This window comes from Chinchilla lanigera, unplaced genomic scaffold (assembly GCF_000276665.1).
Source record: "Chinchilla lanigera isolate Chin_1 unplaced genomic scaffold, ChiLan1.0 scaffold00055, whole genome shotgun sequence".
NCBI lineage: Eukaryota > Metazoa > Chordata > Mammalia > Rodentia > Chinchillidae > Chinchilla > Chinchilla lanigera.
In genome coordinates, this window is record NW_004955456.1 from 8,711,684 (window position 1) to 8,727,123 (window position 15,440).

The following is a 15,440-nucleotide window of genomic DNA, read 5'->3' on the forward strand; positions in this document are numbered from 1 at the left end:
AAAAAAAAAAAAAAAAAAAAAAAAAAAAAAAAAAAAAAAAAAAAAAAAAAAAAAAAAAATAATAAAAAAAAATGTTTTGCATGGGAGCCACATGGCTGTTCATGTTACTTTTTTATCAGTGTGTGTTCATCGTAGGTACGCATGGTATCCCTGTGTTCTTTCCACACATGCACACAGCCCACGGGGAAAGCGGGGTGACAGCATTTCCCTCCCCTTGGCGTCCCTGTGTGTTTGCAGACTCACCCGCCTCTGCCCCGGAGCCCAGTACACTTACAGTACTCCAGCCCCGGAGTGAATGGCCACCGGCCCTGCTGGACCGCACACGCCAGCACCTCGTCCTCCATCTGGGTCTCGGTCCCTGTTCCCCAGCCACCCTGTGTCCCCTCATCGGCTCCTCAGATCCATTTCTGAGCGAGAACAAGCTGTAGGCGGTGTGGAGAGACTTTCTACACACAGCAGGCGGCGTGAGGCGGAAGGCCACTCACGGCCACTTCTCCCTTTGCCGCCAAGCTCAGAAGCTGTCCCTTTGTGATTCGGAGCCTGTGTTTAGAGTCAAATGTGGTTTCAAATCCTCGCTGCTGTCACCTGCTCCGTGTGATTGTGGCTGTCACTTGGCCGCTCTCAGCTTCTACCTCCTCGTCTGTGAGGTGGGTAATGATAGTCTTCACTGCATGAGCTTCTGATGAGAAAAGGCACGTGCAGTGCAGGCTGCATCAGGCCTGGCTCGAGGTTAAGCGTCCTGTGAGTGAGAAAGTCACCAACCGGCCCGGGGCCAGCGCCCCCACGGCCTCCGTAACCGCTGCTTCGTGAGGGCGCCTCTGTCACCTTGGTAGGCGGATGTGCTCATCCTGTTGCTGCTTTCACTGACCGTTTCGCATGGGGGACCCCCTTCCCTCACAGATATCATCGAGATGGACTCGAAGCGCGTGCCCCGAGACAAGCTGGCCTGCATCACCAGGTGCAGCAAGCACATCTTCAACGCCATCAAGATCACCAAGAACGAGCCGGCGTCCGCCGACGACTTCCTGCCCACGCTCATCTACATCGTGCTGAAGGGCAACCCGCCTCGCCTGCAGTCCAACATCCAGTACATCACTCGCTTCTGCAACCCAAGCCGGCTGATGACCGGGGAGGACGGCTACTACTTCACCAATCTGGTAGGGCTGAAGCTGGGCTCACAGAGAGGGTTGACTGACTGACTGACTGATTTGGGGGTTTATTTTGAGATAAGATCTCACTATGTAGTTCAGACTGGCCTTGAACTCAAGGTTAGCCTCCTGCATCAGCCTCCTGCGTGCTGGGATCACAGGCATGTTCCAACACGCCAGCTTTCTGAGGGCCGTGAGGGCAGTTTAGTGCTCCTGAGGCTGGAGCCAGCACGGCTGGGATGCGTGCTTTGTGTCACAGAGCGCGAGTAACCGGGTCACGCAGGTTCTCCACCACCCAGCACTTGGCCAGAGGCCATGTGGCTTTTGGAGAAGAAGCACCATCTCCACAGGAGAGGCCTTCTTTTTTTTTTTTGAGGCAGAGTCTCACTATGTAGTTCAGGCTGGTCCTGAACTTTCTATGTAGCCCAGGCTGGCCTCAAACTCACTGCGATCCTCCTGCCCCAGCCTCCAAGTGCTGGGATTCCAGGCGTACACCACCATGCCTGGCGAGGCCTTCTTTTAGCTAAGCTCTCAGCCATGAATCAGCGGTTCCGCACTGTGGTCCTTTGTAGAAGTCTTACTCTCTGCTCAGTGCGCCTGGGTCCTCTGTTGCGGAGCTCCGCTTGGCCCTTGGCTCCCACAGTCCCATCTCTTTACCACTTCTCTCCCCCAGCGTCAGTCCCTTGGTGCCCTGTGCTGTGCGTCTCGCTGCTCACCTCGTGCGCCGCAGTTGTGCCGTCACCCGTGCGGTGGCAGTGAGGGCCCACAGGGCGGGAGCCGCACTATGCCACGGTGTCTGTTGGGCCTCAGACTTAATTTACTCTAAACTGAAACTGCGCCCTCACCGCCAGGGAGCTCTGTGGAGTCCTGTTGCTGTCCAGAGTGTCAGAGTCGCGTGAGGTCGCCTCTCCCCAGGCAGCCAGGCTGCATGGTCCCCACACACCGGGGCAGCCGGGCAGCCTCCGGGGCCACAGGGCCGCGGTGTACGGGCTGCAGGAGAGGATGGGCTCCGCCTGGGAGCAACAGCCTAGGCTCTTGGGAACAAGTCTCAGGCCCCTTGGAGCTGCCTGGCGACCCTTTTCACTTCCGTGTTCCCCTGTGACGCTGTTTCAGTGTGACTCGTAGCCTGCAGGTGTCTGCTTAGCAGGCGCGCACCAGCAGGCGGTGTTTGTGGCTGTGTGGGCTGTGTCGGTCCCTTCTCACCGCATAGCTGGCTGGTATTTCCCCCACTTTACAGATTCAGAAGCAGCATTGTACGTAGTTCAGGTGACTGTCCCAGAAGGTCACACACTGTTGCTGTTAAATGACAAAGGTGACACTCAGGTGGTCTCATTTCGAAGTTTTACTTTGACCACTTGATAAAATATCTCTTGTGGACCAGCGGCCCACGTGCCCTGGAGGATCCACACCCACTGGCTCTGGTGCTCTGATGGGCGTGCGTCTGGCGGCTCTGAGGGCTGGCTTTATGGAGCCCTCGGAGGGGACACCCAGATGCCCAGCCCTGAGTGACTGGGGTGTGTGTAAGGGAAACGGGACTGACTATGAGTTGGTGATTTTTCAAGCTGAAGGACAGGAGACTCATTACTGTTTGCATACTTTTGCTATTTTAAGTTCTCCATAACAAAAAGATTTTTGAAAATCTATTTGAAAAAAAAAATCTAGGGCCAGGAGTTAGCTCAGCGGCACAGCACCTGCCTGGCAAGCGCAAGGTCCTGGTCTTGAGTTTGATTCCTGGTACCAAAGGGAAGAAAATCTATTTGAAGCTGGGCATGGTGATGCATGCCTATAGTCCCAGCACTCTGGAAGGCTGACGCAAGAGGATCACAAGTTTAAGTGCCTGGGCAACTTAGTGACTTAGTAAGGCCCCCATCAAAATAAAAAATTTTTTAAAAAAAGAACCAGGGAGTGCAAAAGCCCTAGGTTCAGTCTGCAGTACTGAAAAATAAGGTTTTTTTTGTTGGTACCAGGAATCGAACTCAGGACCTTGTGCTTGCCAGGCAGGCGCTTATGCTGCTGAGCTATATCCTTGGCTCCTAAAAAATAAGTTTAAAAAAATGATTTCAGTACTTGTGGCTGACTAACAACATTCTCTTCTCTCTGCAGTGCTGTGCTGTGGCTTTCATTGAGAAATTAGATGCCCAGTCTCTGAATTTAAGTCAGGAGGATTTTGATCGCTACATGTCTGGCCAGACCTCTCCCAGGAAGCAGGAATCCGAGAGCTGGTCTCCAGACGCGTGCTTAGGCGTTAAACAGATGTATAAGAACTTGGATCTACTGTCTCAGTTGAATGAGCGGCAGGAAAGGATCATGAACGAAGCCAAGAAACTTGAAAAAGACCTAATAGATTGGACAGACGGAATCGCAAAGGAGGTGCAAGACATTGTTGAAAAATATCCACTTGAAATTAAGCCTGCAGCCCAGCCATTAGCCGCGATAGACTCTGAAAACGTAGAGAATGACAAGCTCCCCCCGCCACTTCAGCCGCAGGTGTACGCAGGATGACAGAGCTTCCGGGGAGCACTGACAGGAGCCTGACTTGCAGGCAGCCCTTCCCACGGCCTCCGATGGGGCCTGGAACCTAACTTAATTGCTGACGAGTGTCAGAGTATTTTAAGGTACAGTTGCTGGGGGTGGTTTCGTTTGTTTTGTTTCTTTTTTCCTGGCAGGGGGAGCTTAGTAAATAATAAATACTATTTATTTGAGTTACTAAAACAGATTCATCTAAGGCTTATGTGAAAGTTCTGGTTAAATATTCTTTCTCCTCCATGATTTCCCTGTGAGGCATTCACTGTGGTTTAGTTTGGGGTAAGTGACTGCCTTCTAAAGGAGAAAACAAGTAATGCCACAGAGTGTGTGCTGAATGGAATCCAGAGTTGCCACTGTCCCACATTTGAAATAATTTTGTAAGTGTAAAGACAGAGGATATATTGCTAAGTAAATATGTACAGTTGTAAATATGTAAAAGGAAAAAAGAATGGCATGGCATTTCGTGTGGTAGTTTTTTGAGTTAAAAATGAGGTACGCTGGTGTTCGCCTTTTTACTCAGCTTGCCCCACTCAGACAAATCTACACATTCTCTCCAAATGCGGGACCGTTTCCACAGTGCCTCGCCCGGCTCCGAGCCCACTAGTTACGGGAATTTCAGGGCCAGGTCCTGGTCTGGCCCTGGGATGAGGGCAGCAGCTTCGGGCACAGCATCATAGTAAGCAAGCCTCATGCAGTGCACAGCCTTTCCTAGTCCCGGGGAAGCTTTGCATAACGCAGCCGTACCCGTCCGTGACTTCTGCGGCTGTCAGCGTGCTTGTGGATTATGGGGGATTGTCCCAGGCCCACTTCTTGAACAATGGCGCATCCTCAAGCAGTGCTTTCCCAGCATCTCCTAAGAGTACACCACACCGTGCAGTGAAATAACTGTGGAAGAAAACTAGGGTGGGGCTGGGCATGGTGGTGCACACCTGTAATGCCAGCATGCAGGAGGATCACTGCAAGTTTGAGGCCAGCCTGGGCTACAAAGTGAGTTCAAGGCCAGCCTGAACTGCATAGTAAAATGTCTCAAAAAGACAAAAAAAAACACTGGGGTGGGCATAAAACATGACACCCTTCATTTCCGTTTACACATAAAATCTGCTGGCGCAGCGCTTCTGTCATAAAGCGCCGCAGACCCGAAGCAGCGGGCCAGCTGGTCACTGAGCGCCTGTGGAAGGTGATGCGTTATGGTCTAGCTCTGGCGAGACTCTTCTTGGAATAACCTCTGCCCAAATGATCTCAGTAGCCTTTCCCTTCTTTCTTCCTATTTTCTATGTACTTTTCTAGGTGCTAATCCAGGTATACATAGTCTTAATTTCTCTGGAAGTACAGTGCTCTTAGTTGTACATGATGTTCATTTAATAAAATATGCGTATCAGCCAGCTGTGGTGGTGCACACCTGTAACCCCAGCACTCAGGAGGCCGAGGCCAGAGGGTTTCAAGTTCAAGGCCAGCCTGGGCTGCAATGCAAGTTCAAGATCGGCCTGGATGACTAACAAGACCCCATCTCAAAAAGAAGAAGAAAATACCTATCAGCCTGTCACAAAAGCCGACCTCTGGGTTTCTTACCCATCTTTAAAGTAGGTTGTTGAATTGAGGTTTTGTAGATCTCGTGTTGATCAAATTCTTCAGATGCGGACCTGCCTCAGGTAGCAGGCTTATATTTCTCCTAAATCAGCATCGACACAACGGCCAGTTTCTGTTTCTCAGCAAGGAAGTGTGATATTTTCTGTACTGTAAATGTGGTTGGAATACACCTTTGGGAAGGAAGCCTTATCAATAAAGTCTCATGATCCATCCCTCTTCCAAATAGATTGGTTCAGAGTCTTTGCTAGAGGAGTACACAACATTACTAATATTCTCACATTACAAAGGTACAGCCATCTTAACAGGAGATTTTCTCAGTTAAAATTCAGAATGGAGACAGAGCTACAGTATTTGCTGTCCCCACAGTTAGTGTTCTGGGAGTTCCCCCGAAGGGACTCAGTCCTCAAACAAAAGTAAAGGGGGCTGGGGATTTAGCTCAGCGGCAAAGCGCCTGCCTGGCAAGTGCAAGGTCGTGAGTTCGGTTCCCGGTACCGAAGAAAAGCCAAAAACAAACAAAATTAAAAAAAAAAACAAAAGTAAAGGAAGGAAGGAGTCGGTCCAGTGGAGCCGAGAGAGTAGCCGGGCGGGGAGGACGGTCGCTTTGGAATAAAAAGGCTGGATTTGGTTTTGGATTTGGCTCTGTCTCTTCTATGAGCTCTTTGGACAAATCCCTCCCATTCCAGACACCTCTGCTGTGAAATGGAGGGAACAGCAGGTCCCGATTCAGGAGGTGGCTGCCGGGGTAGCATGACCTAGAGCAGGTGCGTGGTAGCTGTTACTTCTAAGGGCTTTCTCTATGTAGCAAGCCCAAGAGAACTGACACCAAAACTATTAGTGTCTCCGAAACGGTGGCTACAGAACAACTCGATCGATGCTAACAAACCAGTTTTCTGTACTCATTACTAGCTGGCCAGTTAGCACATACCGGGCAAGATTCGTCCATGATAGGAACGAAGGAGGTCACCTAGAACAGAGCTTTGAAGGATGCGTGCAGAACCCGCCGCCTGGCAAACGCGTGGGCCTGCTCGGCTCCCTGTGCTCGCGTTTCCGTGCTCTGCAGCAGACAGCTTGAAATTCTTCATTTTATCCTGCAGTTAGTGTTTCCCAAGTGAAGTCTGATGGAACAGCACCCGTGGTGCTGGGGCGACGTCGGTGAGCCCTGCCTGGGCAGGCAGCACCGTTTGGGGGGTGGGAGCAGGGGCCCCTGAAAGCCCAGCCCCCCCACGGCTCGGTGTGGGGATCTGCTCACCCGAGACTATCTAGTGTGCTAAGTCGCCACACTGGCATCAGCTCAGGTGTTAAGGTGATGTCTGGACGGCCCCGCAAATCCTCACTCGCTCACAGCTGGGGTTTGGGAAGGTGACGGGGTGATGGGCACTCTGGCTTGCTGTCATAGGGGTCCGGTCAGAAGACGGTCACCGTGGCCTTCCCTCCTGCTCTGCCCTCCGCCCTCTGCTTCCCGGATGCAGTGCGGGGAGCAGCTCTGCCCTGCCGCCCTGCCCGGGGCCCCTGGACTATGGACTGAAATCCCCAGAGGAGCCAAAATAAAACTCTCCTTGAAATTGTGGGCACCGGGGATCGTGGCTCGGCCACAGGACAGTGGCTCGTAAGCAGGCGTGGCACGGGCTTGCTGCGGCCCAGCGAAGTCCGCAGGTCTGAGAGCTTCGTGCAGAGACGTGCGGACACAGACCAACTATAGTTATTACACTGTCACTGGGCGGGGTCCGAGGAGGTCACCCAAGGAGGAGATGGAGATTTCAGCTCGCCCCGGGCCAGTTCCCGTTGTCAGGGTGTGTGCTTGCGTGAGGGGCGCAGACCAAAGGGGCGCACGTGTTCAGAAGGTGGGGCGCCCGGGGGAGGCGGGCTGTGCGGCGGGCAGACTGGGGTACTTGTGCCCTGGGCAGCTTAAGCCACATGATCTAGGGTCAGGGTTTGTTTAAATTGTTTCCCCACCCCTGCCCCACCTGCACAGTGCCCACAGAGCTCTGCTGGAAACACGGTGTGCGGAGAGGCAGCGGGGCCCTCACAGGATCCTGACGGGGATGTGACGTGCACAAGAGCCCAGCAGTTTCTTACAAAAGTAAATGTGCCATGACTCTGCAATCCTGAAACTGTATTCTTGGATATCTACCCCCGAAAGTTGTTGACGTACTCTCACCCAAAATCATGTACAGCAATGCCCCTAACAGCTGTACCCGTAATGCCCCTTCTAGATGGAAGCAGTGCAAATGTTCTCAGCGTTGTGTGTGAACTTGTAGGCCAGATTCCTTCCAGGCGGCACGAATCCCTCAAGAGCCGCCTAAACCCTGGTGAGCATCACTGGCTCCTTCTGTCATGAACACCTCATCGTGTGGATGTCCTGGTTTGCCCACTTGCAATTTAGAGACCTCGCAAGATGCTGTCTCAAAATAAAAAATTTTAAAAAGGGTTGAGGGCACACTCAGGAAGCCGAGGCAGGAGGATTGCTGTGAGTTTGAAGACCAGCCTGAACTACATAGCAACACCCTGTCTCAACCAAACCAAACCACACCAAACTGAATCATAAAATAGAAAGGATTGGGGATGTAGTTCAGTGTGAAGGCCCTAGCCTCAATCCCAAGTATTGGGAAAAAAGTTTAGCAGGCAAAATATATATAGCGCTCCTACAACTCAACAACAAGGTGCTTCAGGGGCTGGGAATTTAGCTCAGCGGCACAGTGCCTGCCTGGCAAGCGCAAGGTCGTGAGTTCGATTCCTGGTACCAGAGAAAACCAAAAAAAAAAAAAAAAAAAAAAAAAAGGTGCTTCAAAACAATTGACAAAGCACTGGAGTGTCCCATTTCTCCAAAGAAGAGTCCACTCAGCCGTCCACACAGGAAAAAAGGCTATGGGTTAGGAAACATAGATCAAAGCTGCATGAGCTTTCTCCATACCCGCTTCCTGTGGCAGCCTGTACCAAGGCTGTTAGCACCTCTGTTGTGTTTGCAGAACTGGGGGTGGAACCAGAGCCTTCTCACCAAGCTACATCCCAGTTATTGTTCTTTTAATTTTTATTTTGAGACAGGGTCTTGCTCAATCACTAAGTTGCCCAGACTGTGTTTGAACTTGCAGTTCTGCTTCAGCCTTCCAGAGTGCTCGAATGACAGGCAGTTGCCACCACGCTTAGCATCTCTGTTTTGTGTTACGTTTTGTGACAAGGTCTTGCTTTGTAGTTCAGGATGGCCCTGAACTTACTTGTAGCCAAGGTTGGCCTCGAACTCACTTCCATGCCTCTGCCTCAGCCTCCTGAGCGCTGGGATGACAGGCGTTTGCTGCCATGCCTGGCTATCGCCTCTATTTTGAGTGGCCCCAAAGGAGAGATGTTCTTTGTGTCCTCCTGCGGAGAGTGCGTGAGCAAACTGGAGCACCGACACTGCTCTGACTAGCCGAAGAAGTGCTCTCGGCTCCTACAAGGACACGGGAATTTCAAGGACAGTTGGCGGGGTGAAAAAAAAACAACCGAATGTCACAGAGCAAAAGCACGCGTGTAACAGCGGGGATGGCGCGATGAGGGTGGGGACAGGAGCGGTGGGGCGGGGCGGGTGCAGGGTGACACCAGGGCCGGCCTACCGTGGGCCCTGATTCTGCCCCACAGGAGATCACATGGGGCTTCCAAGCTGGAGGGAGGCAGCAGAAGAAAAGCCGGCGGCAGTGGCAAAGAGCCGGTCCCACTTCCCTGGCTTCGTACGTGGGGCTGGGGCTGTGGGCCAAGGAGCTGGAGACCTGCAGGGCTGGGAAATCAGCTGCGGCTCCCACGAGGGAAGCAGCCCCTGACCTAGTCCACCGAGTCCCTTGTCACACCACTGCCCTGCACATCTGATGGACGCGAAGTCGGTGTTGCTGAAAGCCAATAGCAACCAACGAAAACTAATACTGGCTTTGTAAAATTGAAGTACTTAGCCAGGCCTGGTGGTAGTGCAGGCCTATAATTCTAGCACTCTGGGAGGCTGAGACAGGAGGATTGCAAGTTCAAGCCCAGCCTGGGCAACTTAGAGATTTAGCAAGATCCTGTCTTAAAATAAAAAATTTTAAAAGGGCTGGGGATGTAGCTCAATGTGAAGGCTCCCTACTATATAGGAAAGGAAGGAAGGAGGGAGGGAGGAAGGGAAGGAAGGAAAGAGGGAAGGCGGGAAGGGGGAAGGAGGGAAAGAAAGAAAAGAAGCAAGCGTGTTCTGGCTTGTGCCTAGATGTCCCCCAAAGCCTCACGTAGTCATAGGTGGGGCGAGTGTGTGGTGCTGGGATTGACAGAGTGTGATTACTAAGTCAGTCCTCTGACTGGCCTGGCATAGTTCTGGCTGGGATAAGGGTATGAGTGCTACACCTGCCCTAGGGTATTAAAGAGGGCTGATGTGCTCCCCGCTACCTGCCTGCCATGGACTGTTTCTCCTCTGAGATGCCCTCTGCCAGGCCACCCTGCCTTGGAGCCAGCTGACCATAGACTGAAACCTCCACAAGCTGAACTAAATAAACCTTTCCCCCTTTAACTGTGGGTTACTTTGTCTCAGCAAGAAGGGTAACAGTGGGAGAGCTTCCCCACATCTACGTAGTATAAAGTGAAAGAGAAATGGATTCCTGAGGCAAATTCCCCAAGGCCCAGCCGCTCCATGTCCCCTGCCGCCTGCTGCTACCTGCAGGTCACAGGCAGGGGCAGCATAGGGAGCTGACGCCCGTGAGGCAACCTCAGGTTGACCAGCCATGTGGCATCAGAGCAGAGGGGCGGGCTGGAACCTGCACCCTTTAAAAGAATAATGAGCTGTGTGCAGTGAAGGTGTCTGGTTTAAGTTTCCGCTACTGAATCCCACTGCTGCTGACTGGTTTCTCAGTCAGAGGACAAGTGCAGGCTCCATTAATAAAAAGCCAGTGAGAGCTGGGCATGGTGGTGCCACTCCTGTGATCCTAGCACCCCGGGAGGCTGAGGCAGGAGCATCTCAAGTTTGAGCCCAGCTGGGCAATTTAATAACCCTGTCTCAAAATTAAAAAGGAAAAGGGACAGGGCCGGGGATGTAGCTGAGAGCAAAGGCTGTGGGTTCAATCCCTAATAGCGCAAAAAATCTATTATTAATTGGTTCCCTCCCAACAAAAACCCCCCTTTCCCACATATCATATAGTACTTTTCATGGGCACACCATTATGGGCCTTGGCTCTGTTACTGGGGCATTCACAGCTTTTGAGGATGTAGCCACACCCATTTCTCAGGATGCTTGTTTTGGAAGATCTCGGTTCTCAGGAGCCTGACTGGAAGCCCACACCATACCCGGGTCCCTCCGGGAAGCCCCGTGGCCCTGTGAGCGGCACTTGACTTGTACTTAGTTTTGGTGCCAACATTGCTACAAGCACTTTGATAGCTTCTGTGTGCTGGGACAGACCCACTGCCCTGAGAGGTTGGCTTTGGTCTCTACCATGGGGATCTCAGGCCCTGGGACACGGGGGACCCCTGACCCCATCTCCAGTCACCCCTGAGCTCTTCCCATGGCTGCACATGGCCACATTGTGCTGGTGTCAGCTTCACAGCTGTGAAAGCCCATTTGACAGTGACCTCCAGTCCTTCTAGATGGCTTTTTTCTATTGTTTTCTTGAATAGAATCCTACTGAGGATCACAAAGCCAGACGTGGTGGCGCACAGCTGCAGTCCCAGCACTCAGGCAGGAGGATCATCATGAGTTCGATGTGAGCCTGGGCTACTTAGTGAGTCAAGCCCAGACTGAACTACATATCGAGGGTTAGTCGCAAAAAAAAAAAAAAAGAAGAAGAAGAAGAAGGGCCGTGCATGAAGACGCACGCCTATAATCCCAGCACTCAGGAGGCTGAGGCAGGAGGATTGCTGTGAGTTCGAGGCCAGCCTGGGCTACGCTATGAGTCCAAGGCCAACCTGAACTACATAACAAGACCTTGTCTCAAGAAAGAAAGAAAGAAAAGAAAGAAAGAGAGACTCGGCCCTAGGGCATCTTTTCCATGAACACAGTGGTCCCCTGCTAGCCACAGGAAATTCATTCCGGGACCCTCAACAGGTCCCCAAATCCACAGGCTGATGTCAGATGTGTAGTATTTGCATAGCACGTGTGCACAGCATACTGTATGCTTTAAGCCATCTCTACATGACGTGTAATACTTGCTTCAATGCAAGAACCATGGCAATCGCTGTTACACCATCGTGTTTAGAGGATCCTTGTTTTGATTTTTCTTTCTTTTGTAAAGCCTTAACTTTTTTTTTATAGTTTTGTTTAGCTATAATGCATGCGCATACAATTCACCCAGCGGAAATGTACATCACGTGCATTTTAGTGTATTGACAGAGTTGTGTAACTATCATTACAATCTAATTTTTGAACTCTTTCATCACTCTGAAAAGAAATCTTGTGCTGGATGTGGTGGTGCACGCCTATAATCCCAACACTTGGGAGGTTGAGGCAGGAGGACTGTCATAAATTTGAAGCCAGCCTGGGCTACACAACAAAACCTTGTCTCAAAAAAAGAAAAGGAAAGAAAGCTTGCTCCCTTTTGTATGGCACCTGCTAATTGCCTCATACCTGGGCAAGTAATAATCCACTTCCTGTGATGCTAGCTTTGTGTATTCTGGACATTTCATAGAAATGCAGTCATATAATGCACGATATTTTACTAGCACAATATTTTTCAGAGAAAATGGTAAATTTTTTCTCTTCTCTCTCTTTTTTTCCCCTTGCTCCTGCTAGGCAAACTTCCTGTCATAGAGTTATATCTGCAGCCCTTTTTCTTTTTTCTTTTTTGAGATAGGCTCCTGCTATGTTGCCCAAGTTGGCCTCCTACTTCTGAGCCCAAATGGTCCTATAGCCCCAGCTCCTGAGTACCTGGGAATACAGGTGTCTACCTGACTTAAAACTGTCAAATTTTAGCTGGAGGCGGTGGTGCACACCTGTGCTCTCCACACTCTGGGAGGCTGAGGCAGGAGGATCTCCAGTTCAATACCAGCCAGGACGACTTAGCAAGACTGTTTCAAAAATTAAAAAAAATTAAAACAGAAAAAGAGCTGGGGTCATAGCTCAGTGTAAGGCCCTGGGTTCAATCCCCAGTACTGCAAAATAAAACAACCAAAAACTATGAGGATTGAAGAAGTTCAGTTTTTAATACAACGCTAACATGCAAGGCTGCAGCCTGTCCTCTTCTGATAGACAGCTGCCCACCGCCTGCTTCTGGAATTGCCACAAACTCTCGATTAGGTGGCGTCTCCGCCTCAGCTGTCTTTTCTGTACCTGTTCCCTGGCACCAGCTTGCAGTCAGGTTCCTCACCCCCAGCCGCGGGGCCCCTCATGTCTCCTCGTGCCCATTTCTTATCTCGACTTGGCTGCTACTGCCTCACCCTGGGGCGCAGGGCAGCCCTGAACTCAACTGGGGAGGAGGAAGGACTTGATCATTCCCTCCACCAGATCTGGATCTTACGCACTCATAGCTCATGCCAAAACTAGAAGGTCATGAGAAGGTTCAGGTTGTTTCTCCAAATCCTCAAACTGCAAAGCATTATCCAAGGAGAAATTATTGTCCTGGGTGGGCTCCTTCCTCTAGGCTCAGAGCTCACCCAAGCCCCTGTCAAAGCACGACACATACTAATTAACAGCACTGCTTCAAACTCACTGTGATCCTCCTGCCTCAGCCTCCCAGAGTGGTGAGATTCCTGGCATGCACCGCTGTGCCCAGCAATTTATGCTTTTTAAAACTGTTTTGTAAGCCGGGCGTGGTGGCGCACACCTGTAATCCCAGCACCCAGGGAGGCTGAGGCAGGAGGATCATTGCAAGTTCGAGACCAGCCTGGGCTATAAAGTGAGCTCAAAGCCAGCCTGAACTGCATAACGAGACCCTGTCTCAAAAAAAAAAAAAGTCCAGCCTGAGATACATGGTGAGACCCTGTCTTAAAAAGATGAAAAAAACCCCACTGTTTTGCTGGCCCCCTAGAAGCACCGTCACGGCAAGGCCTTGCAGGGGGCTCTCTGACCAGGTGTGCATCATCTGTCTCAGTAGCATCAAGGAATAATTCGGAGAGGGTGACAAACTGCCCCAAACCGCCTTGAATCCATGGCTACAGAGCAGCCCTGTTGGTCAGTGTGTGTCACCTGAGCCCAGGGCTCGGGTCGGCAGGACCTGTAGCCACGCTGCCCGGGCAAGCCGTGCGCCTGGCGGAATTAGCAGGACTCGATCCTGGAGAGTGCGTTACCATCTGCAGTCCGGCGGGCTTTCAGCCTGGGCGAGCTGCTGTCACTGTGCCCACCGTGGGCACGAGGGGCATGAGGTCACGCAGCCAGGACCAGACCTCAAATCCCCCCCGCCAGAGCTCCGTTTCCCTTTCCTACTCTTGCGTGCTCTCCCTGCCCGGAAGCTCCCTGCTTTCCTCAGTGAGGTCCTTGTTGCCTTCGTTACTACCAGTGACGCCCTTTTCTGTGTGTTGGAGTTCAGATTTCTTATTTTATGAAGTGTGCATGGTCCCTTCATTCACCTAATAATTGGGTTTTTGAGACAGGGTCTCACTGTGTAGTCCAGCTGGCTTCCAACCTCATGGTGATGCTCCTGCTTCAGCCTCCCGAGTGCTGGGATTACAGGTGTGCCCAACCAAGCTCAGCTCTGATCCAACAACTATTTACTGAGCCTGATATTCCACCAAGTAGAAGATACTCATTGATTCAATATAGCTTTTTAGAAAACAGTTCCTTACATGAGCATGAAAGCAGTTTTTTCTACTTGAACGATGGAGTGCACAGAATAGACAGCATTTATCTTTATTAACTTACGACAGTGTCTAGTTATCCCGGCACAGTGAGCCCTGACGTTGTCCTTCACCTTCACAGTCCGAGTTGAAGCTTAATCCGTAGTCACCAAGTTGTCAGTGTGCATTGCAGCGACCACTTGGAGGCTGCAGTTGATACCAGTTCTTGCTGGTGTCATAGCCCCCACTTAGTTTTTTTTTGTTGTTTTTTTTTTGTTTTGTTTTGTTTTGACTTTTTGAAACAGGGTCTCCCTATGTAGTCCAGGCTGGCCTTGAGCTCACTTTGTAGCCCAGGCTGGTCTCGAACTTGCAATGATCCTCCTGCCTCAGCCTCCCGAGTGCTGGGATTACAGGCGTGCGCCACCACGCCTGGTTTTTGTTTTGTTTTTGTGAGACAGGGTCTCACTATGTAGTTCAGGATGACTTGGACTCACCAGGTAGCCCAGGCTGGCCTTGAATGTTTTGTGGTGAAATGTTTTTGTGGTGATTCCAGGAGAAGAACACCTGAGGAAGTCAGGAGGAGGAAGTCAGGAAGTCAGGATTTTACACCCATGGTGCTGGCTACCATAACTTCCAACAAAAGTCAGGCAGCAAGTGCCTGTGAGCCAGCATTGTTATACGTGGCATAAGAAGAGGTTACAAAGGCAGGACAGGGCAGCCTGGCAGTTCTTCTGATGAGCTAGCAGGGTGAGATCATTGGTTACAGGGCTAGATTGATGATTATTATTACAGACGAGATAGGGCATGTTCAGGGTGGTATGGCTGTAGAATTTTTTTTTGTCTTTTGGAGACAGGGTCTCATATGCAGTTCAGGCTGGCCTTGAACTCACTTTGTAGCCCAGGCTGTCCTCGAACTCTCAACAATCCTCCTGTCTCAGCCTTCTGAGTTCTGGGATTACAGGTATGCACCACCATGCCTGGGTATGACCATCATTACAATCAGGCATCCTGTGTGTTCTGTTATGCTCTCATGGTTACAGGGGTCAAGAAAGCAGTTACCGAGCTAGGCAGCTTCAAAGAGAACAAAGTTTCAGAAAGGACAATTCTTCCTTATACAGTTTTTTCCTTTCATTTTGACACATAAATTGTGGTGGTAGTGAGAGACCCCCAGCCAAACTGTTCCGGGAGCATTGGTTTTGTGACTTATCTTTTCTTTTTTTTGAGATAGGGTCTTGTTAGGTAGTCCATACTGGCCTCAAACTCATGGCAATCTTCCTGCCTCAGCCTGCTGAGTGCGGGGATGACAGGCTATATTACTCTTGAGGAGGCAATGTGTTCGGGCCACATGAGGCTGATGGTAGCACCAAAGGGAGCTCTTTCTAGAAGGGACTTGGGGAAGCTTGGTACCAGTCCAACAGGACTAGGGTGTGTGCTGATGGTGTTTAAGAAGAAACAGGAGACTATAACTGGAGACACCGCTTTGAAATATGT

The 15,440-nt window shown here is 50.9% G+C and overlaps 1 protein-coding gene across 1 annotated transcript in view; it reads left to right on the forward strand.

Moving 5' to 3' along the window:
- Rabgef1 (RAB guanine nucleotide exchange factor (GEF) 1) overlaps nucleotides 1–4,654 on the forward strand; it is a gene marked incomplete in the record, with an annotated part of 67,413 nt that extends 62,759 nt beyond the window's left edge. The window contains 2 exon segments of the mRNA XM_005396718.2: nucleotides 901–1,157; nucleotides 3,252–4,654. Coding sequence (XP_005396775.2) covers nucleotides 901–1,157; nucleotides 3,252–3,650 — 656 coding nt within the window.
- Between the last annotated feature and the right edge of the window lie 10,786 nt (nucleotides 4,655–15,440).